At 40.3% G+C, this 24,468-nt stretch overlaps 1 protein-coding gene across 1 annotated transcript in view; it reads left to right on the forward strand.

Annotated features, from left to right (window-relative positions):
• Positions 1-15,902, forward strand: part of LOC150038943 (TSC22 domain family protein 2-like) — a 33,103-nt gene extending 17,201 nt beyond the window's left edge. The window contains exons 3-4 of the mRNA XM_090328213.1: positions 14,270-14,321; positions 15,039-15,902. Of these exons, the coding sequence (XP_090184339.1) occupies positions 14,270-14,321; positions 15,039-15,299 (313 nt within the window). The 3' untranslated portion in view covers positions 15,300-15,902. The remainder of the gene's footprint in view (positions 1-14,269; positions 14,322-15,038) is intronic.
• The last annotated feature ends 8,566 nt before the right edge of the window (positions 15,903-24,468 follow it).

Genomic DNA, 24,468 nt, shown 5'->3' on the forward strand with positions numbered 1-24,468 from the left:
TCTACTGATTGGGTTACCATGTTTATTAAAGCAATTTAATCTGTATCATCATATCTTATTCTCAGAGGTCATGGTAATTATTTTCAGGATTAGAGATCACTTGAGAAGGTGGCAGTAATTGGCTGTCTCAAATAGATTTTCAGTAAACCAAGGCTTTGAATAAGAAAAACTTACATGTGGAAAATAAGTTATCAAATTTATTTTTGCTAAATAGTCTTAGCTCGTGCTAGCAAATGTTTGTAAAGAAAAAAAAAGTACTGAACTTGTTCACACTACAGGAAAAAATGACTAAACTAGTTGAATCAGGGCCCAACATCTTTTTAGTATTCAGTTTAATAATTCAATTTGTATACACTTTGGTATATTTAACTTTTTAACTTATAATTTGGCAAGCTTTGGGACAAAAAATGTAGCTTATTGGTATAGTGCTTGTCTGACATGCACGAGGCCCTGGGTTTGATTCTTTGGTACCACATAAACATGCATGCATGCATATTCAAATTAGGGAATCTGTTAGATTTCTGATTGACACAGACCATGTGAATACTTGCCAAGAATCGCCTTTTGTGATTAGCTTTTAGTTGACTACTTCGGAAATAAGTTTAAGTAAGTTTTAATAATTTAGAGTATATATCATTTGCTAAATATCCTCAAAATGGATACAAATATCCCAAGATACCTATCTATAGTAAGGTGTTTAAAGTACAATATGTTAAATACTGTATACATACATAGGTGTATGTATAGAGGGCAGGGTCCAAGGTTCGACCCTTAACTGCAAATGAAAAGAAAAAGAAAAAACTTCTAGAAAAATTGGTGATTTTAAGTCAGTCTTGGAATATAATTCTTCTTTGAATATACAGTCTTTCCAGTATTATTCCACTGGTACATTCAGACTGATTTTTTAATCTCCTCTCTAAGATCATTTTTTGATACATGTAGAGCAACAGTGTATAATTATTGAGGGCATATTAGGTTGTTCCCACTTGTTCATTTATTTAAAAAAATGTGTGGTGCCAGTAATCCTAGCTACTCAGGAGGTGGAGATCTGAGGCCAGCCTGGACACGGATGTCCAACAGACTCTTACCTCCATCGGAAGTGGCACTGTGGCTCCAATGGTACAGTGCTAGCTAGCCTTGAGCTTAGGAGCTCAGGGACATTGCCCAGGCCCAGAGTTCAAGCCCCACAACCGACAAAGCAAACAAAAAAATGTGTTTTGACCCTTTCAAGAAACAAGAATTTCTTTTATCACACAATTTCTTAGAATAGTGTAATGAACATTTTTTAATACCATGGTAAAAATATGGCTAAATATTAGTGGATAGTGTTACAGAGTGCTTAGGGTTTTACTGTTTTTTAGAAGATAATGGGATTAGTGGCATGGCTCAGTTGGTAGAGAACTAGCCAATGAGCAAAAACATCAGGTACCAAGTTTAAGTACTAGTCTCAGGCCTATTTTTAAAAAAGGAAATGAAGGAAGAAAGGCTTATACTTGAAAGTGAAATTTTGTGTCTAAAGAAGTAACAAGCCCCAGGGGAGGGATATAGCTTAGTGGTAGAATGCCTACCTCACAGGTGTGAGACCCTGCTGTGTTCAATCCCCAGTACCTTTTAAAAAGGCAGAGTACAGACTTATTAGAATAGCATGCCACTTCTCAAATAATTACTTGGAATTGTAAATCATCATCACATTAGTTTGTTGCATTTTAGACTTTTAATAAGAATTGGCAGATTCATCATACACTTGCATAATGCACACATCTTGAAAGGTTTTGTGTCACATCATAGAAGGTGCTTTATCTGGCTGACTTAAAATCTGTCTCCTGAAGGCTTTCCAGGCATCTACGGTAACAGTGTGATTTGTTGGCAAGCCCTTTAACAGAGAACCAAGCAATTTGCCCTTTCAGTTACTAGTCAATTGAGTCCTTACAGACAAAGAGATTAACAGTGTTCCTGTTGAATATTTCAGGAGGAATTTTCTTTACTCAGTGTGAATATATCCTCAACTACACAAGCACATACTGTATCTTCTTAAAAGATTTGTCTCACAAAGGAGTAAAGCATCAAAACTAAACAATAGAAAATAGATAGGTGTACTATATTGGTTGATAGGTCATAGTTGTATAAAATCTTTCTAGGAACTTTTGGTAATTTGTTAAAGATAAAAGCTCAACATTTGAACATTTTTTTGCCACATGGATTTTTGCCTTCACCGGGTGATTTTATTATAAGACCATGCTTTTGGGGGGGAAAAAAAGTGATTTTTCTTGGAGTCAAATGTGTTGTGAGATTACATTTGGAAAGATATATAAATCACCATAGAAAGATCCACTAAAAGTTAAAGATGTGTAATGTATATATCCAGCTCATACATTTACAGTGCTGTCTATGAATTTTCTATAGCTTTGTACATCCTTAATCTTTCTCAGTGATGGCTTCTTTCTTTCCCCTTCTGTGTGACCCATTATATCATTTTATTTAGGTAAAACTAAACCCACACATGGGTTGCCTTTTCTGTGGCTTTCTGGCAACTGATGTACATTCTTCTCAGACAGAGACATGATGGAATTCTTCAGGAATTAAAATAGATGCACAATTGAAAACTTTAACTATTTAAGATAATATTCTTGTTATTTTTGCCACTACTGAACTTTCCTCCTGCCAGTTTTCTTCAGTTCCCATAGTCATGAGCCATAGAGCCACTGCTGAATAGGATGTATACGTCTGTTACATAACACATAAAATTTTTTCCCATCAGCATTAATGATCAGGTAGTAGAGACCAACTGATAAATGTAGGAATAAAAGCTGAATGCTGTCTTAAGCATTTGAATGATTCTCATAGATCAGCCATCTGTGCTAGAGTCTAGAAACTCATATGTGGATGTGGACCAAACAGTAGATCTGAAATGCCATTTTATAGAAGTATAAAACTGTCTATGCCAGGTTATATGGTGTTGAGTAATCATTAATGGATCATAATCTTACACCTGTAATTGGTTCCATTTCTACTTGACTCTTCACGGATAAGTATTCCTGATGGCTTGAAAGTCTATGTCGAAATTTCAAGTTTGAGGTATCCAGATCAAATATGCCATTATTTTACATTAAATAAAGTATAAAATATCAGTTGTGTAATCATGGTGAAACATAAAATTTTGCTATAAAAGATTTTTAAAGACTATTTGATTAAAACACTTATTTACTTAAACTCTTTGCTAGAATTTTTTTTAGAATTCAGCATCGGAGGAGGAATGTGACATAATAATGATCGAAAGCCGAAAGTTTAAAAGTTGTGATGCCCTCAAATGGTTGGAGGGTTATTCTAGCTTCTAAGGACTGAATGTTGTCCACAAGAGTGTCTCATCAGGTCATAAATTGGTAAGACTTAACGGATTAGATTTTATGTATTATACCTGATGTTATTGTATTGAGATGACTTTTTATGAACAAAATGAGCACGTTGTGTAAAAGTACAAAATGTACGTTAAAACTTGGAATTTTAAATACTTGGATTATGTGATCTTTTCAGGCCCACAAGGCTCAAGGCCCTGTCTCTGCAGTGGTGTTTAGTAAATACATCAGTTTAAATGAAAGTGAAATTTTCAATTATAATGGAATATTTAAATATTGCTGTCACATCTGCTGTAGATGCTTACAACATAGTGAAGAGCCCACTTTTAGGAGATACTTGAGAAGTCTTCTAAGAAAATCTGTTTCATCTATAAACAATAATTTAATTTATTGCTTTTGGGGATTTTGCTTTTCTTGATAAAAAAGACATCTAAGTGATTCTAAAATAAAGCCAAAACTTCTCAATTTCATATTGATAACACCTAAGATGCCTGTGTCACATGAAAACACATAGTAGAAGTCATTTTTTCATGTCCTGGAAATTCTTCCGAGAATTGTACTCTGCTTAGAGAAAAAATAATTTTTTTTTGCATTTTGTTATTTTTGCTTTGTTCTTACAAAATACATATTGAAGGAGCTGACTTACAATAGTTACGCTCAGGATAAAATAATTTCATTTGCAAATGGGGAAAAGTCAGGGCTAAGTTATCTTGATACTTATAGCTGTACATATAGCTGTAGAATTAATATTCATAAGCTGTGATATACTTATTTTGCTACCAAAACGTCCTTGACATTCTTTTACAAAAAACCCAGAAGTTATGGGTCAACTAATCAGGCCATGTGTATCTCTAGTTTTACCTTTAACTAGAGATTTGTCACTTTCTCCCTAGCCATACTCACACTTAACTCTGTCCTTTGAATACGATTCTAATTTTTTTTGGGGGGGATAGCATTTCATAACTTTGTGTTCATTAGTAATTGTGGCCTGTTGAAATCTGGGAAGAATGCAGCTAATTAGTTGTTCCTTATCCTGTATACTTTCCTGTTTTCTTCATTTTGCTACCAACAAAACTATTATACAACTTTGATATTCACAAAAATAATTTAGTTTTTCTTAGTCTGTCCTTAGAAGTAAAGGCTGCTTTGGGTCATGAGCCTTGTGGAACTTGAGGAAGAATTGTTTTGTCTGTTCATGCAGAAGGTTCAGAATATTTGCCACATTTCAAAAACAGTGTTGCTAGAAAATGTTTTGTATCTAAAAGTCCTGCTAGACACCCAAGTGTGTCTGACTTACAAACATTTATGAGGACCATTGCTCCCATTGACCTGTGCTAGCTTAGGAAATGGAACGAATCAGAACCTACTACTGTCTATTTGTGTACCAGAATCAGTTGAGTTTCTCCACAAAGTACTCTGTGTCAGTGTGCTAATAAGTAGTTTTACACATTTAGTTTGTTTAAGTTATAATTCTATAGCGAGGAAAAATTTAAGACTGAGCAGATGTTTAACTTGCTCGAGTCACAGCCATTGAGTGGCATATCTGTGAGTCCAGAGTTTACCTTTATGGCTGCTGGTATGCCAGCTAGCCTTGATAAACCTTGAAGGATAATACAGATTATTTTTAGACTGTAAAGATGTGAATCTGTAAAAACCTTCTTTTAAAGCATTTGCCAAAAAATACCAATGTTTTGAGTTGCTTATTATATAAGTATGTTACATTAGAAAATAGGTTCTGTGTAAGTTTATACTGCTTATGAATATAAGCATATATATATTTTTAAGAAGCTTTGGTATAAGAAAATTAATACCGTTAAGATAGATGGTATTATATTTAAAATAAGCATTAAGGATCGAACTTTTTTTAATCTGAAATTTAAAATCTGAAATAGCGAATACTAGAAGGCATTTTAAAAGCTCCTTTGAGCTGCAAATGTTTCTTGGGGTAATAGGAAATACTTCTAGAAAAACTCCCTATTGATTGTTTTGTGAGAATTTTCCATTTGCCCTTTTCGTGAGTCATTGAGAAATTGTTAATTTCTGAAGCATCAGGCAAAATTTTTGTTCTTTTTAGTACATGAATTTATCTGAGTAGTACTTTCATGTCCTCTTGAATTTTTGCTTTTATTCTTCAGTTGAGCGCCAAACTTTTAAAATTCTTTCCTGTGTTTGCATCTTTATAGTGTAGTTGCTTTGGGTTTTTTTTGGCCAGTCCTGGGGCTTGAGCTCATGGCCTAAAAAGTGCTGTCCTTGGGCTTTCTCAAAGTTAGAGCTCTGCCACTTGAGCCACAGCACCACTTCCAGCTTTTTCTATGTATGTGGGTCTTTGTGCATGCTAGGCAAGCACTCTACCACTAGGCCAGGCTCCCGGTCCATGAAGTTGCTTTGTTTTAAGTATGGCTTATAATGGGTGTCATGGTGCACCGATGCACAACATTGGGGAGATGGTGGCAGGAGAACTGGAGGTTCAAAGCCATTCTGGACTCCCTCAGTGTGCTCAAGGCCAGACAAGCTAGACCTTGTCTTTAAAAAAATAAAATAAAAAAGAGCATGTGGCTCAAAGGTAGAGTGTTTTTCTACATGCATGGGGCTCTAATAGATACAGATGAGGTTAAAAATGAACAACCGCCCAAAAATCCTTAAGATTTTGTTTACTCCAGTTAAATTTGATAATGTTTGCAGATCAGATGTATACTTTTTTTTCTTTGTGCTTTGGTTAAAAATGTACAACTTCATAGGGAATTGTCTGTTTACATATTTACTTCTAGAATACATACATAAATATGTGTATGTATTAGTAGCTGTGGTTATGGTAGCTTTTCAATAATTAAAAAAAATTAAAAGCAAATGCTGATGTGTCATGGTGTCACTGTGACAGAAGTCTGAGAAAACAGCTTGAGAGGAAGATTTATTTCAGTTTGCCGTGTCAGGCTTTCGTTCATGGACATTTGGGTCTGTATTTCTAGGCTATAGTGAGGCAGCATATCATGACAAGAGCATGCTGGATGAAATCTCACCTTTGGCCCCTTGTATAGGATGAAAGCCCAGGAGGGGAAGGGACCAGAAGAGTCTTGAGACCCCTCAAAGGCATGACACCTAGTAGCCTACTTTCTCCAATTAGGCCTTACCTTGTAAGCCCATTTGCTTGTGAATTTGTTCATGGGTTCACCGTCTAAGAGTTTGTTGTCTTTGTGCTCTAATCACCTTTCAGTCCATCTTCAGTCTTCATCACATGGTCCTTTTTAGGAGCCCCAAACACTCAGCGCTAGCTCCTGAGAGCTCATGTCCATCACATGATGGCAAGTATGCTAATCCATCTCCAGGGATCACCATAGTCTTAGTAATCAATCACATTATTCTGAGACAAGGTGAAAGTCTGCTGAAACCCAAAGCAAACTTATTTAAGAGCCTCTGTAAAAATAAAAACAGCTTACAAACTTCTAACATAACAGTGGCATAGGTAAAGATTCTATCCTGAAAGGAAAGCGTGGGACATAAACAAGAAGAACTGGACCAAAGCAAGAACAAACCTTAAAATCCTTTAGCTCCATGCCTGGCATCTGCTGCATGGTGGCATATTTGCACTCAAACCATGGTGGCAGCCCCCACTTTGCACACCTTCTCAGCATCAGTGAATATGTCCTCTCTTTCAGGCAGGCTTTTGCCTGGTGCCAGTAACTTGGCTTAGCAGATGTCTCGTGCTTTTGTCATATTCCCTGTCTGACTGCCAGCAGACATTCCAGAATGTCTTACCATATATTGCCTGGTCTTCCTTTGAAATCTTGGTAGAAGTTTCACCAGTCCCACAATTGTTATATTCTGTGTTTTTGCAAAACTGGCATCGTGGACAACACAGCTTTGGCTGTCACCAAGTCCCTATGTACCTAAGATGTAGCAGGCTTAAGTGGTCCCTTTGCAAGCCCGTGCCTCAGGGCTCTTCCCCAGGCAGCTCCTTCAGATGGAGCTTACCCCATGTCCTCCAGCCTGCAGTGGTTGGGCTTCCTCAAAGCTGCCTGTGTGTTGTGGGCACAGCACATGGCTTCTTACATCTTCAACAGCCTTACCTTCATTAACCACATTCCTCTTCTGGCCACATTATAGGTTTAAAATGCCCTAATTTTCACTCCAGATTATTCCAGTAAAACTAGCAAAAAGCAGCCAGCAATACCTGTGCTATAATCCCTTGAATTTTCCTCTGGCCTGTAAAGTGGCCTGTCACCTTTAAACTCAGTTCACACAGTGTCTTGGCATGGACAAAATGTACATGAGTTCTTTGCCAGAGTATGACACACAAGTGGAATTTCTAACAAAGTTCAAAGAAACTGTTCCTCAGGAGCAGTTTTTACTATTCACCTGCCTTGCCACTCTTAACCAGCATCCTGTTCTGCAGTCCCACTTGATAGCATGCTGCTGCTCTAAACTCCCCCCAGAATCCTCTAGAAAAGCAGGCTAAGGCTTTTGAGATACAGGGTCTTAGTTTCCTGTGATAGGCACTTTTTGTAATCGACAAAATACCTGAGAAAAGAATTTAAGAAAGGAAGAGCTTATTTTGGCTCGCTGAGGTTTCCGTTCATGGTCACTTGGATCTGGGGTTCTGGCTTGTGGTAGAAGCAGAGTGGGAGGACAAGGCTGTACACACAGAGGAGAGGCCTGCCTCGGTAGCCTGATTGAGCTGGGTTCCTCCTGACCTTCCATTCAGATGTGAACTCCTCCGTTTCCAAACCCTAACCTCTTGATGAAATCAATGCCTTCGTGATCCAGTAACCCCTCAGCAGTACTGAAAACCAGGAGACCATCCCAACCTGGTCCCAAATGCAGGTTTTGGATTTTTGACTGATGTCTGCTGTTTTGTCACCTGTGTGACATGGTTCATTCCATCTTTCCCCCTTAGTTTACAGATTGGTGGGTTTTTTTTTTTTCCTTTTCACTCTTTTTGGTCGGTAGTGGGGCTTGAACTCTGGTCCTGGGCACTGTCCCTGAGCTCTTCTGCTCAAGGCTACTCCCCTACCCTTGAGTCACTGGCTACTTCTGGTTTTCTAGTGATTAATTGGAGATAAGAGTCTCAAGGTCTTTAGTGCCTGTGCTGGCTTTGAGCTGCAATCCTCAGATCTCTACCTCCTGAGTAGTTAGGATTACAGGCATGAGCCACAGCACCCAGCAGATTTGTGTTTTCTAGATCACTTGACATCTTGTGTTTATTTCCCTCTTTGTATCTTTATTATTCAAGTAACAACGTACCAGTTACTTAGGAAAGTAAGTAGCCATTTGTTTTCTGAGAAGAGATGACACAGTAGTTGCAGAACACTGAGTAGTAGGTAGACTAGTGATTAAACTGAAAGTGAATAAGGTGGTGGTTTTCCAGGCTCACACCTATAACCCTAGCTACTCAGGACGCTGAGATCTGAAGATCACAGTTCAAAGCCAGCCCATCCTGGGCAGGAAGTGGGACTCTTATTTCCAATTAACTACCGAAAGTGGCACAGTGGTTCAAGTAGTACAGCTCTAAACTTGAGCTGAAGAGCTCAGGGACAGCACCCAGGCCCAGAGTTCAAGCCCTACCACCAAAAAAAAAAAAAAAAAGGATAAGGAGACATTGCTTATTGTAGAGGTCACAGGATGTCTTCCACACTTTTTGTATTGTTAACGCTAGTGGTGGCCCAAGGATTTCATGTATTGCCTTTACTTGTGCTCTGGTAATGAATGAATTTCTTCAAGCTGAAGAATTCTTGAGAATATCCACTCATTCAGAAGGAGGAATACTTAAAGGCATGTCAGCATAAATGATCTTCACACATTATCTAATCTGACCAAACGTATAAGCCTTTGGTCTTCTCTGACCTTCTGGATGTCTTTTGCTTTCTTTCATTTCTTCCTTTAGATGTCTCTGAAGCCATGATTTCGGTGTGACAAATCTTTTGTCAAAGTGGCTTTCTATGATGTTTGTAACGATAGACAGTACTTTATCACCTAGACCAGTATGTGGAACTTCTAAAGTTTTCTTGGCATAATTGTCTGTTTCAGCTGCTTTTATCATAGCAGAAGAATTAACTAAACCTATCTTTATCAGGGAGAAAGCTTTTGAGATCTGCCCATTGCAACTTTCTTCCAGTGATAACCCCTTCTAGTAGTTTCTGATACTTTCAAGTAGGTAGGTAATTTTTTTAAAAAGATCTTTGCCCAAGGCATAATAAGCCCAACATAATATCAGCTCATATTGAGCTTGTTAAGTGTAATTAGGAATTATACTTAAATAATAAATATCGCATTCCTCTTTTTGAGTGGTTTAATCAGTTACATGCAGAATACTGCAATAAGTAGATCTTTGAAATGAGTAGTTCTTGCCTTTAAAAGGTAACTCAAAAACATTTGATGAAGATGACAAAAAAATTCTTAATGGAAGAATTAGATATGCTTTCCTCTTTTGACAAGAAAGGAAGAGGCCTAAAGAGAGAATGTGAAGCAAACCATATCAGATGAGCCTTACTTATATAGAGAGAGTCAGTCAGGTATATGGTGTCAATTTAGGTCAAGTTTTTTGGCTTGGGTTTTTTGTTGTTGTTGATGGTGGTGGTGGTCATGGGACTTGAGAGAAATTCTTTTTTTCATAAAAGTTATTTTATTTCTATGTATGTGGTACCAAGGAATCAAACCTTGGTCTTTGTGCATGCTAGGCAAGCACTCTACCACTCGGCCAAACTCCCAGCCAACCCTTTAGATTTTGTAGGGTGCTATTTCACAATTTTCTTTTTTCTATGTTACAGTTCCCCTTTTGAATTAATGATTCAATAGAATAACCAAGAGATGGGTTAAATTAGTTTTGGTTATATTTCAGTGACCTTTGGCAGATTTTCCTACAGTTTATTAAGAATATTTTCTAGGACTGAGTCTGTGGTTAGAGCATCTGCCTAGTAAGCAGGAAATCTTGAATTCAAACTCCATTACCACCAAAGGGGAAAAAGAAGGGAATAAGAAGTACTTTACCCTAAATAGTGTAACTTTGAGAATCTATAGAGAATCAACAAGAGCTTTATTAATTTCAATCTATAGACGTTCTATGTTTAATATTTAGTATTTTAAAATTTCATATTAGACTTTATTAACAAGTTTTGGAACTGAATTAAAATTTTAACATTTGACTCTTGAGTGCCTACAAAAAGAAATCAAGTAAAATTATGAGATCATAAGTAGGATTATTTAATTTTTAAGGATGAAACACAACTGCAAAACCTAATGGGTGTTTTGTTTCGTCTCTATTCACAGTATAGTGAAATCTTAACCTTCTGGGTCTTTGCATCAGTATTAGGGAGAAAGTTACTCCTCTTTTCCTACTTCTTTGAGACACCCTTCATTTTGAGTCGGATAGTAGCCGTAACCTTGTCTTCCTACCAAATCTTGCCTAACCTTAATCTAATAAGGAGGAACTAGTGATGAGTGTGGTATTGTGTGCCCATAATTCTAGCACTCAGGAAGCTGAGGCAGGAGAAGCGAAAGTTTGAGGCCAGTTACTAGCTTGAGAGACAAGTGGTCTACTGCCTAAGATACGCCTTTGGCAGATTGAGAGCAGACCAACAAGAAAAACTATAACTTATAGAATTTTTCTTTACCACTTTCCAGATGCCTTTGAATAAGTAGATATGGGTAGTTATAATGCACCTACTGCAAGGACACTTTCAGTGTCGTTTCCTCTGTTGAATGAAACTGTTGTAGACAACGTAGAATTGGCGCATCCCCCTCTTTGTCTTGTTCCTGTTCCTGTCTGCTCTTTGGTTAGATTGTACAAGCTAGTAAGTAGCTCCTTAAGTCATTTCCATTTTGGATTGTCCTTTCCAGTGATCTCCAAAATGTAGTGAACTCACTCTTCATCTCTATTTTCCCACCTTCCCAGATACACACACACACACACACACATCTCAGCTTTGGGTCTGTGTGTTTATTTGGTATCTTTATATACATTTTTAAGCAGTTCCTTTATATAAATGATAGTATATCTGCATGTCTGTCTCATTGTATAGACGAGATACATACTATTCAGTGGAATGGATGGCTAGTCCCGCTGTGATGAGTAGTTGTGTAATACTGTGTATAGAAGGGCATAGGGTAGAATTAATGTGGAGGATTGCAAGTTCAAGGGATTGAGTGAAATGCCTCTATTGAAGAGGGCAGCACAGTAGTGGGTTCAGTATTGTGACCTTTCCGCTCCACTCATGTATGCGAGGTGTTCCAGGTAATCTCCTCTTGCCTGCCGCCCTCTTCCTAGTACAGACTGTAGATTTCATCATTCCATTTCATATGTGCCCACCTATGCTTCAGCCTCAGTCATCCTCTTTCAGGTTTGTTAAACCAACCCTGCAGTCTCTAGTTCCACCCTCCTCTCCCCCAAGAAGAGCCTACTCGTCTTTCCCCTCCGATGGTTGAATTGGAGGGTTTTTGTATGAATTCTTTTCTATGTATATTCTTGAATGTACTACCGTATAAGTGTGTATCTTTTGGATTCACAAGGAAGCGTACACATGTGTGTGCTTGTGTGTGTGCGCATACACCCATAACAAACACAAAGGTCTTATGTTACCCCATTTTCCCCAATGATAATACCTTATCATAATTGCAATGCAGTATCAAAACCAGGACGTTATTTTAGTATAATCTACTAGGCAACTTATATCCTCTTTCTTCCTCTTAAGCATTTTTTTCCATGAAGCCAGAAGCACTCCTGTAATTCTAGTCAAGAGGCTGAGATCTGAGGATCAGGGTTTAAAGCCAGTCTGGGCAAGAAAGTCCACTCAATTCCAAGTAACCACCAAAAAGCCAAAAGTAAAGCTGTGGCTTATTAAGTGGTAGCATGCCAGCCTTGAGTGAAAAACCTAAGGGACAGCACCCAGCTCCTGAGTCTAGGCCCCAGAACCAGCTCCCCCCTCCCCCCCAAAAAAATCTTTTCTGTCCAGATTATTGGATTATTTATTTACTTAGTGGGTCATGGGGCTTGAACTCTGGGCCTGGATATTGTCCCTGAGCTCTTCAGCTCAAGGCTACCCCTTGAACCACAGCCCCGCTTCTGGTTTTCTAGTGGTTAATTGGAGATAAGAGCCTGATCCTCAGATCTCAGCCTCCCGAGTAGCTAGCATGACAGGCATGAGCCACAGCCATTTATCTGCTTGCTTAAAGTAACAGCTTTGAAAATTATTTATTTTGTGTAACTAGTAAAAATCCCCATGAGATGTTTTTGTGTTGTTTTTTTAAACACAAAATTAAGTAGATCGTTTTACATGAGTAGAAATGAGTTACCAGAATGTGTGATTCCCTTAACGTGTGCTGTCTTACTTCACCTTCTTGCTCTCCATCCTTCACCTCCACCTTGCTGTGGGATATTAATCTCTGAATCCACACTCAGGATTTCACAACTAATATTAAAGCATTTTCCATAATATATACAACTCTATATGTGTTTCAGGTCACTGTTCTTTCCATCTTACATTATGGAAAGAAGTTATGGGATTCTGTATTGGGTGTGTGTGTTGCTATCATGTTCTTATATTCTGAATCCTGTTCAAGCATTATATTGTAGAAACTTGGCCTTAGGGTCTTCATTTGTGAAAGGAGTTAGTCACTTAGACAGTATGTGTCTGCCATAGAGTGAACAGTCAGGAATTGTTATTTTCTCTCCCTGTTACTTTGTTAATAAACATTTATTCACAGGGGAGGATGAGCACAGAAAAGTCAAAATATGTCTACTTGGGAGAAAAAGATAAACTGTTGTTTTAAATAAGTAGCTACATTACTACAAGTAAAGAAAAGGCTGATTTCTCAAGAATTTTTAAAAATGAGAAACCAACTTAGATAACCTTTGTCAAATTCAGTTACTCTACCTGTGAAGTAGAAATCTTTTGCAAATGATTTCTTTAAAAAGAAATCAGAGCCAGGCACGATGGCTCAAGCCTGTAATCCTAGCTACTGAGGAGGCTGAGATCTGAGGATTGCAGTTCAAAGTCAGCCCAGGCATTAAAGACTGAGGCACTTATCTCGAGTCATTCACTAGAAAACTGGAAGTGGCACTGTGGCTCACAGGGTAGGGCTGAAGTACTCAGGGACAGTGCCCAGGCCCAGAGTTCAAGCTCCACATGACCAACCCCCCCCCCCCCCCCAAAAAAAAAGGAAAGTGCCAGTGCCTCATGTCATGTCTGTAATGCTAGCTACTCAGTATTATATAAGGTCACAGTTCAAAATTACCCAGGCCAGGAAAGTCTGAGAGACTCTTTTTCAATTAACTAGCAAAAAGCCAGAAGGGGAACTGTAACTCAGTGTATAGCCTTAAGCACCAGACTCAGAGGCAGTACCCTGTCCCCGAGTTCAATCCCCAGGTCTAACAGACACACATAGCAAGAAGAGTAGTTGGGATGAGTATAAACCATGAAGATTACGATTATTTAACCTTTGGTATCATGCAAATGCTAAGGTGATGTTTGAGTGTGAGATAGATATACTTGCTGGCTATACGCTACTTTGGATTATTTTCAAGACAAACTAGGGTGAACCACATGCCCTATAGGACTCTTGCCAGCAAGTGACCTATAAACCAAATCATGTGGTCTACTAGAATGTTGAGTTATTCTTTGTCAGTCCTTCCGAGTCCTTCTGAGTGGTATTTAGAAACCATTTCTACAAATTGAAAACCCAACAGTTAAAATATAAAAGTGTATACCAGGAAAGTCCTTGAGTTTTGGTGTATTTATTAATCAGCCATGTATTCCAGTTGCTATTCATGAAATGAGTTGAGGGAGGGAGGAGGGGTTTTACTCCTTTAAAGACATGTATCATTTGTTTTTAAGTAAAAGTAAATGTCTCTCACATTGTTTTAAGAGTGGGCAGGGAGATTATAAATTATGAAGAATAATTTAATAAAATACTATAATTTTTTCCAGTGCATCTGGGGGAGGTGTTGTAGCCATTGACAACAAAATAGAACAAGCAATGGTAAGTAAACATTTGTACTTCACATTCAGATGTCTAGGTATATATGGCCTGCTTCATTTTTAGCAAGTCTTGATAACAAATCAACAATAGCAAAATGAGCTTTTGATAGTCTAGAAGCAGTAATTGAATATTTCTTCATTTAAATGTCTTGTACTTCAGTAGCATCCTGAGATTTTAAATTCTGAGGTTATAATTGACAATTGAGTGAGTCTTTGGAAACCATTCCAGACCTGGGTGGGGATCTTGCCACCCTAGGTAGGAACCCGCACTGTTTTTCCTGCCTCAACCCCCAAAGGCTGGTCAGGCTGGGGCAGAAGTCTTCAATGCAAACCAGGAAAAGTGATGTGAGAACCCTGGCGGGCCGGGCAAGGTGGCTCACACCTGTCGCCCTAGCTACTCAGGAGACTAAGATCTGAGGATCTCTGCTCAATACCAGCTGGGCACAAAAGTCCATGAGCTTCTTAATTTAGCTCCAGTTAACCACCAGAAAACAGGAAGTGGCGAGGTGCTCCAAGTGGTAGAACACTAACCTTGAGCCAAAAAGTTCAGGAACAACAAATACCCAGGCCCTGAGTTCAAGCCCCACAACCGACAGGCAAACAAAAAAAAACAAACAAGCAAAAGTGCTGGTGGTTCCCAATAACCCGGGCAGGCGAGGACCAACGCAGCACACTTTCTCCTGACTGGTTTTGATGTTCCTCGTTTTATTTTTCACAGGATCTGGTGAAAAGCCATTTGATGTATGCAGTGAGAGAAGAGGTGGAAGTTCTAAAGGAACAAATAAAAGAATTAGTAGAAAGAAACTCATTACTTGAACGAGAAAATGCACTGTTAAAATCTCTTTCCAACAACGATCAGTTATCCCAGCTCCCAGCCCAACAGGCCAACCCTGGTAGCACTTCTCAGCAGCCTGCAGCCACGGCGCGGCCGCCCCAGCCAGCACAGCCTCCGCAGCAGCCGAACGTCTCCTCAGCGTGACCTGTCCCCAGCTGCGTCCAGAGAAAATGGAAAGCAGTCTTTCCCATGTGTGCCACCGCTGTGCTTCCCACTGGACACGAAAGCAAGTAGCCATGCTTTGGTTGCGTGTTTGGCCTTTTCAGTATTAGACAATCACCCTACAAGAGCTTTTCCTCCTCTACAACGGCATCAGTCACACGGAGAACCATGGATGGGTTTGCTAGGGCAAAGTCTGCATCTGCCCTGGTGCACATGGGTGGGTCTTTATTGCCGGTAGAGTTACCTTGAGCCTTCTATCACATTATAGATAACCATTCATCTAAAGAGCCACTTTTCCTTTCAGTATCAGAAACATTTTGCCTATATAAGTTTTCATTTTTTTGTGTGTTTTATTTATTACAGGGCTGCTATTTTCATAATGTACATGAACAATGTCACAGAAATTTTTTAATTTTTTGAATAATTATAAGTATCTGTAAAGGAATTGAAAGACAGGATTGCATTTAATAGATAAAACGTTTAGGCAATAATTGAACAAGAGAATCCTGGCATTCTAACACTAATGGCAATTTACCTTACCTTTGGTATTTATTTTCCGTAATAAAGACCCAGCTTGAATGTAAATTTTTGTATAGTGTAAGTATGAAGAACATAGTGCATCTGTACAGGCAGTCACCAGTTATTGTGATAGAATAAATAATTGGGCTATTTTGATGAAGAAAACTTTGTTCATTTCTTTCTACTTTCTGATAGAGAAATTGCCATGATTCCTCTGCTTTTCAACATTTCGTATGACTTTTTTCTGGGTGGGAATACAAAGCTGTGAATTGTTCAACCTACTTTGTAACCAAAGAAGCAAAGCTGTATAATGGAGTTTTTTTTTTTTGTGTGTGTGTGTGTGTGTGTGTGTGTGTGTGTGTGTGTGTGTGTGTGTATGTGCGTGTGTGTGTGTGTGTGTGTATATATATATATATATATATATATATATATATAATGCACATTCTTTATGTATTTTATTTTAGTGTTTTCTTGGTCACAGTTTCCTCTGCTGTCTAGCATGCTCTGCATGGCCTGCAACCTTTGAACCACTTTCGTACCTCATGTTTTCACCCAGCACTCATATTGTAGTATGTACTAGTCTGTGAACAATGTCAGTGAAAGAGAGCAAGCAGGTGGGTGGTGGGGTTGAGCTAGTGTTCAGTGCACTAGTTGTACAAAAAAGAAATGAAGTGAGCCAGCTTTTGTTCATTTAAAAAAATGGTGTTTTGCAGAAAGCGTTTTGTTACATTGCAGATTTTAATGTATTTAATAAATGCAACATGCAGATTAAGTGCAGTGTATACTGAGTATTTAAATTAAAATGTACATTTCATAAGTACAGTTTCAAGAGAAAGCATCATTTTGTGTATGCTAACACATTATATATCAGAAATTGATGTAAAATATATTTTAGCACATTTTCTGAAAGTAAAACTGCAGTTTTGTTGACATATTGGCTCTATATATGTTCAAAATGACTAGATTTGTATTTTCACAGTTCATGATATTCCTCAAATGAAACCCTATGTTGTTAATGATTTAATGATAGTTCTTAAAATTTCAAGTAAAATAATTTAAAGACTGCAAGAATGATGAGCAATATTTGTACCAATATCCATATTATGTTAGCGATAGAAGTAGGGAATCCTTGTCTACCAAACTTTTACTTGAATTCAGAAAGGTGCCTGTAAACACTGCCGTGCGCTGCCAGCCACGGCACATCGGGAGTTGTGGAGAAGCGCAGTTCATTCTTTGTCTAGGCCTAGAATTGAGGTGTGCATGCTTTACCACGTGTTTTTATGTTCTGGGTGTGCTGCTGCAGGTTATGTGTGGCATGGTGATGAAGAGCTTATTGTTGGCCCATTAGAAATATTTAAGGCAAGTAAGCCCATGCAGGCTGACTGAGGAGGGTGAAAGATGGGACCCAGAGCCACCTAGGTGGGTGAGCAGGTGAGCGAGTTCAGCTGTGCTGTTGGGAGGCCTACCTTCCAGAGCTAAGGAAGACTGTGTGTTAAATCCTGATAAACCCATACTGAGGGCAGGGAGTGGTTGCAGCCTTGGCCTAGACCTTTGTGCCCCCAGCCTGCACAAGGCCTTCGGTTCAATCCTTGCCACTGAAGAAAAAAACAGCAACAAAATGTATTGGTGAAAATAAGAGCTAAGTGGATTCTAGAGATGGTCATCAAGGGGCTGATGCTGTGTCAAGGCTTAGAGTAACAGTGGTTGCAAAGAGAAAAGGAAGGAGAAGGTAAAGCATTTATTTTATCCAGCAAGAATGCCTTTCTAAAGGCCAAACAACTAGCAGCCTAAGAAATGCAAGTTATAAGATTTTTAATAAATTATGCTTCTAAGAGAGGCTTTTCTTATGAACTTTGTAATTTGGTGATATGTATCAGGAGCCTTAATTATTAATATACTTCAGTTTAATGACATGATACTTAAGGTGCAATGTTCGTGATGCAGATTATTGTGCCTGGTCTCCATTCATCTGCTCCTTCCCCTGCACTCCAGAGCCAGGACAAACTCCTTGAAAGTGGCAAAGCTACTTGGCTTGCATTTGGAAACAAGAAGAGAATATTGAGTAGCTTAAGTTTACCTTGGGCATTTAGGGTCTCAAACTAGCTAGAGTTTTAACTAAGTGAAATGCCCATGCAGGAGCATAGTATTACAAGAATGACATCTATCTAATCTCTGTGCAATGTGTAGAGACCAAGGTGCTATGTAAACTTTCCGTTGGTTTAATTTAGTCACCCAAGGAAACAGTTTTTCTGAAAGGGTAATTAATGCAAGTTCAGTTTAAACTGAGTATTTCCCAAAGAAAATTTTAGATAGTTAAAATAAAATATCACAGCTTGCTACAAAACAAAGAAGGGAGTCTGGGTTAAGTACTTTCATATGTACTAAAATTAAATGAAGCCATATGTATGTAGCCCCGTTGCAGGCCCTCTTGACCCAGTTGAGTTCTCTTCCAGAATAGTCTTGTTTAAAGAACAAGGTCCAACCTTCAAGAACCACAGCTTAACTGATGGCAGACAAGCCAGCTGAGGGATGCAACACTTGATGTACAGCTTGGGGTCGTTTGTCAAGATTAAACTCTTAACAGGTAGTGTGTACATGGTGAAGCTTACAGAAGTTTGGGGAAGGGCACTGGCAGCACAGATGGTTCCAGGGTCTGAATGCGTATACAAGTAGCCCCAGAACGCTATGAAAAGGACTCATGCCTGCCCTGTCCCATCTCTTCCTTCCCCCCCCACCCCCCGCACACATACACACACCACCTTGGTGGTTTAGCATCTTAAAAAAGCAAGAGTGGGGCCCCGGAGCGTGGCCTAGTAGGAGAGTGAGTGCTTGCCTAGCCTAGCGTGCACAAAGACCCAGGTTTAATTCCTCAGTACTACAAACAGAAAAAGCCGTAAGTGGTGCTGTGGCTCAAGTGGTAGAGCTCTATCCTTGAGAAAGCCCAAGGACAGTGTTCAGGCCCTGAGCCCAAGACCAGGACTGGCAGGGAAAAAAAAAAAAAAAAAAAAAAACAATGTCAGTGCAGAATATGGAGCTGAGTTCAGAGACTGTCAGATGACAGGTAGATTGGGGGCTGGAGATGGGAAGCTGACAAATCATTGAAGGGAAAGAAATGGTGAAAGGCAGATTTGCTATGCTTGAGCCTTGCCTTCTTGATGGTATCCCCTTCCCAACTGCTTTCTTATAGAGCCTCAGTGCATACTTGAAAGTGAATTTGTTTTTATGTTCAGCATCTAACTATGAAATGAATGTCTTGTTTTCTTGTCCAAGGAATGTCAGGCGTATAATAAAGGGAGCTAGGAGTCTTGGTCACTTTGTGCCTCTCAGTGTCACCCCACCGTAGGTACTGACATGCACATCCGTCTCTTACTTTTACTTGTATGTCCCTGCTCAAACAAACCTGAACATTTTCCCCTCTGCCTTCTGCCTCAGGCTTGCTACCCTCTGTTTCCTACTAATATTAACCATTTATCTTATGATTTTTATCTGTTTTTGACATTCCAGAATACATTGTTGCCTCATGTATATCTATTATCAGCTTTCAATGCTGTACCTAGTTCTTCTCTCTCAATGTTTGTGTTCCCTTTAGAGGGGGGTGGTTGCTAATCCTGTGTGTTAGTAACTGTTTCCCTGGTGGACCACTGTGACACACAAACCCAGGTGACATGACAGTTGAGGCACTCTATAGAGCAAATTGACGTTTACACACACGTGCTTTTTAAAAAATGGGATTAACCAAATGAAAACACATTTTCAGGTTTAGATAACAAAGTAAAATGCTAGTTTTTTTTGTTTTTGTTTTTGTTTTTTGGGTCAGTCCTGGGACTTGAACTCAGGGCCTGGACACTATCCCTGAGCAATTTGTCCCAAGGATAGTTTTCTACCACTGAGCCACACCACCACTTTTGGTTTTCTGGTGGTTCATTGGAGATCAGAGTCTCATGGACTTTGCTGCCCAGTTAGCTTTGAACTGCGATCCTCAGATCTCAGTCTTTTGAGTAGCTAGGTTCACAGGCATGAGCCACCAGCATCCAGTGAGACACTTAGGTGGGTTGTGCAACATACAGGCAGGCAGTTTGGGGGCATTGCTCTGCAGCCTGAGGCCATGGCTGCAGAGTTTCTAAGTCTACAGGCATTGCCTAGCGTATCCTGTGGTGGAGGAAAAGAATGTTCCAACTTAGAAAAATAAGGCAAATGCACACTTGAACTTTACCTTGGAAAAAAGTTACCTTTTGAATTTCTTTTTCTTTTTTTTTTTTTTTTTTTTTTTGCATACGCTGAGGGTTTCCAGATCTCAACTGGAGGTACTGGCCCACAGAGACCCAAAATGCTGTTGCAGGTCCTTCTCAGGCAAGCGGTACATCTACAGAGAGTTTGGACCTGTGACATTCAATCGGGTCAGTGTCTAGTTGTAGTTTTCCTACTTAAAAAAGTAATTAAATCTGGTAGCAGACTTGCATAAGCAAAGCTTTCCCCACCTCACCCCCCCCCAAAAAAAAAGTTTTGGAGACATTTGAACTCTTTCATACAAACACCACCGCAATACAGTCCAGTGCCAAGTTACTTTAGGTGCTGCCCCCACTAACAACAAGGACAGAAAGGTAGATGGGACAAAGCTGGAGATCTGTCCTGCATTCATCATAAATGTTGTATGTTTAAACCAACATGTAGGCATATCCTTAGAAGTCAGCAGCGGCATTGGCACATTGTGTGAAATCTTTTGCCATTGCACAAGATAACTGAAGAAAGAGCTTTAATATCAAGTAACATTTGTGCAAAGAAGGGAACGTGAAAAGCCTCCCACTTTCCCCTGGCCTGCAAGTCTCCCCTAAGAACTAATCTGATAAGGAAATTTACACTTTTTTTTTAATACTCAGACTTTTAGAAAACACGGCTGATTTAACCCTAACTTACTAGAGTAAGATTTGTGTGTTGTGAATTTTATCATCTTCTGTCTTCTAAGCAACATGCTCATTTGGGGGTAGGGGGATTGGCAAAAAATCACCTATATTCCATAAACCAGGAAGTCAAGAACAACTCAGGTACCTTAAGCCAAAAATCCCTAACATAACAGAATCTAAACACAAATATGCCGACTACGTGGCGAATGAAACATTTTAGAACAGTAGGGGAAAGCATGAATTACTTAACCAATGGTATCGATTGTATGTCCACTTGGGAAAGAAGTTTAGATTTCTCACGAAAATTTATTCCAGCTAGACTAGCAGTGGGTCTTCTACTTGCTGGACAACTGTCTGCAGAAACAGAACTTTGAAGATGCACTTAAGCAAAAGGCTTTACAAAGGGACATTAACCCCAGCAAATAGGAAAGGTGCACAGGAAGAAGCTGACCATCCCACAGGCAGCTCCCGAGGCACATTGGGAATGGTAAGGCGTGGCTGTTCCTGTGTGCACAGCTTTTTTTTTTTTTTTAAGGCAACTGAGACAGCCGTCGAATGTAAAATTCACACACATATCATGACCCCAAAATTCTAGTTTTTAAAATGGACCCTAAAAGAAGAAACCTGTTCACAGGGTAGCTGGTACAAAACGTTCGCATGTAATCATGTAATTGGAAAAAAACCAAACTACCCATCCAAACAACGCGTGTCATACACATTATAAAACATCAGGCTGCAGTGCTGCGTGTGTTGACATTTGGGGGAAAATTGGAAGGGCAGTATGTGTCATCGAATGCTACTGTTGGTTAAACATGCCACCTGTTCACACACAGTCCCGGCTCAGCGTGTGGACATAGCCATCCAGAGGGCAGCTCCCACGGGTAGCTGTAGTTTGATGGTGTTCATTAGCTTTACCTGTAATGTTTGATGTTTCTGAATATGTACTCACGTATTGTTTGTGTAATGGCAAATTAATAAATTAGAAATAAAACGAATGTTCTCCTGTATTCTCATCCCTCCCTGGGAGCCCAGGCTTCCATGCTCAGCCTTCTCTCTTCCCATCTACTTCCCCCTCTGCTGCTTTTGACCAGGGACTGGACACAAAGGAAGGACAACTCAGTAACTGGAGCTCCCTCCTTCCCTTCCTTCCTTTCCTGCTCTTGCCACATGGTGGTCCCTGTCAAAGCCATCGGATGGATCCATGTATGGCCACTTTTGTCAGGTTCATCCTAGTTCCACTGAGCCACTGCAGCTGGGACGGCAGGTGTGGTGGGACTCGAGAGAGGCCCAGTGAGTCAAATGTGCTCTAGGCATGTCTGTGGGCTTTTCCAGAGGGGTCACATCCCAAATCTCTTGAGGAGTCAGGAGTTCCTATACAGATTGCTACCTGCAGAGAAGACACCGTGGGAGGTGTCACTAGAAGTATTACAGGGCATGCCTTTGAAAGGTGGATCTAAAAGAGAAAAGCTTGGCCTGGGAGTTAGGCCTAGTGGCAAGGTGCTTGCCTAGCATGGATGAAAACCTGGGTTTGATTCCTCAGTACCACATACATAGAAAAAAAGCTGGAAGTGGTGCTGTGGCTCAAGAGGGAGGCCACTAGCCTTGAGAAAGTCCAAGGACAGTACCCAGGCCCTGAGTTCAAGCCACAGGACTAGCAAAAATAAAATAAGCCACTTGTATTCGGTAGTTATACATACAGGTCATGCGTACACAGCCACTGCTTCCCTCCTCCCCTGTGTTCCCTCCCGTCCCTACCCTCCAGTTAGAGAGTTCAGCCGTCACCTAACCAGCACTGATGGGAACCACTGTGCTTGCTCCCTGAAGGGTAGATCTTGGCCCCAGCCACCATCTGCGTTCCTGCCTTCTGACACCATGCGTTGACCAACCCGTCCACAGTTGGGCAGTCCCTCCCTATCATGTGCCCTGAGCTGAGGTAAGCCCTGTGTTCCTGGTCTACATTCCTTCCTTCCCATCTCCCCTCCCTCCCTCCTTTTCCTCCTTCCTTCCTTCCTTCCTTCCTTCCTTCCTTCCTTCCTTCCTTCCTTCCTTCCTTCCCTCCCTCCCTCCCTCCCTCCCTCCCTCCTTCCCTCCCTTCTTCCTTCCCATCTTCTCATTCCCTTCTCCCTTCCCTCCTTCCTTCCTCCCTTCCTTCATTTGTTAAGTATTTTTGCCATAGTAACAGAAAATACACTGTAGTTTGAGGTTTTGTTGTTGTTGTTTTTGTCAGTCATGGGGCCTGGGCACTGCCCCTGAGCTCTTCAGCTTAAGGCTACAGTCCTACCCTTGGAGCCACAGCCCCATTTCCTTTTTTCTGGTGGTTAATTGGAGATAAGTCTCACCACAGACTTTAGGACTTGAGTGCCTGGGCTGGCTCTGAACCAAGGTCCTCAGTTCTCAGCCTCTGGAGTAGCTAGGGTTACAGGTGTGAGCCACTGTGCCTGGCTTTGTCTTTTTTTTACAGCATGTATTGTGTTGTACGCTAAATCACTCTTTTTATTAGCATACATCAATAGTACAACAGGGTTTACAATAATTCCTTAGATGCATATTTTGAACAGGTTCACGACTATATTTCCTTAGTTCTCCAACACATCCCCTTTTAAAAAGCGTGTTTGGCGGGAGTGTGGCCTAATGGTCGAGTGCTTGCCTAGCATGCACGAAGACCTGAGGTTGATTCTTTGGTACCACATACATAGAAAAAAGCCAAAAATGGTGGTATGGCCTACATGGTAGAGCCCAAGGACAGTGCTCAGGCCCTAAGTTCAAGCCTCAGGACTGGCCAAAAAAAAAATCACAACGAAATGCTTTGTTCAACTAATTTACTGAGCAAAACAGAAAGTCTTTGCCCAAAGTATATTAAAAGTATGATTAGTGTGCCAGGTTTCCAGGCGTTGCCGAGGCAGAGGTGGTGGCTTAGAGGCAAGAGTGTGAGCCAGCACACATAGGACCTTGATTCCATCTTTAAGCCCTCAAAATAATAAAGATAAAAAATAAAGAAGCACAGGACCAGCAGTGTCAGCCTCACTGGCTGCAGACTCAGCTTAAGCCCACGAGTCAGAAACTCGTGTGTGGCCAGAAACCCCAGCAGGGCTGTACTGCCAGTGGCGTGAGGTGGGCTCAGCACTCTTCAGGCCTGGCCTGCACTTCAGTGCTCCAGCCTTTGTCTTGAGTAGCTAGGATACACACCTGAGCCGCAGCCCAGCCGGGATTTTGACAACCATAAAGGCAGAAATGCATGTGCTATTTCACAGCATGAGTGCATGGGTCTGTCTTCATACTCTGCGGGTGTGTGTGTGTCTGTCTGTCTGTCTGTCTGTCTGCACATGTGTGCCTGAACTGGTACTAGCGTTTGAACTCCACCTCAAGTTGTCTCTTAGCGTCTTCTCTGAAGGGCCTGGGCCCTGTCCTTGGGCTTTCTCAAGGCTGGGGCTCCACCACTTGAGCCACAGCACCACTTCTGGCCTTTTTCTATATATAGTATGGAGGAATTGAACCCAGGTCTTCGTACATGCTAGGTAAGCAGTCTACCACTAGGCTACACTCCTGGCCCCATACGAAGTAATTGACAAAAGGAATTTCCAGATATGTATCTTAATAAAAAGATGGAATTTGTAAGACTAGTAGTTGCAGAACTTGGACACTAGATGGCAACCTATTGCCATCAAAACTTTTTTAATGTGAATGGAAAATTACAGATGATCGTTTTAATTGAGATAGTTACATATATATAG

The sequence above is a fragment of the Megascapheus bottae genome, unplaced genomic scaffold (assembly GCF_031878675.1).
Source record: "Megascapheus bottae isolate mThoBot1 unplaced genomic scaffold, mThoBot2.hap1 H_3, whole genome shotgun sequence".
In the NCBI taxonomy this organism is placed as follows: domain Eukaryota; kingdom Metazoa; phylum Chordata; class Mammalia; order Rodentia; family Geomyidae; genus Megascapheus; species Megascapheus bottae.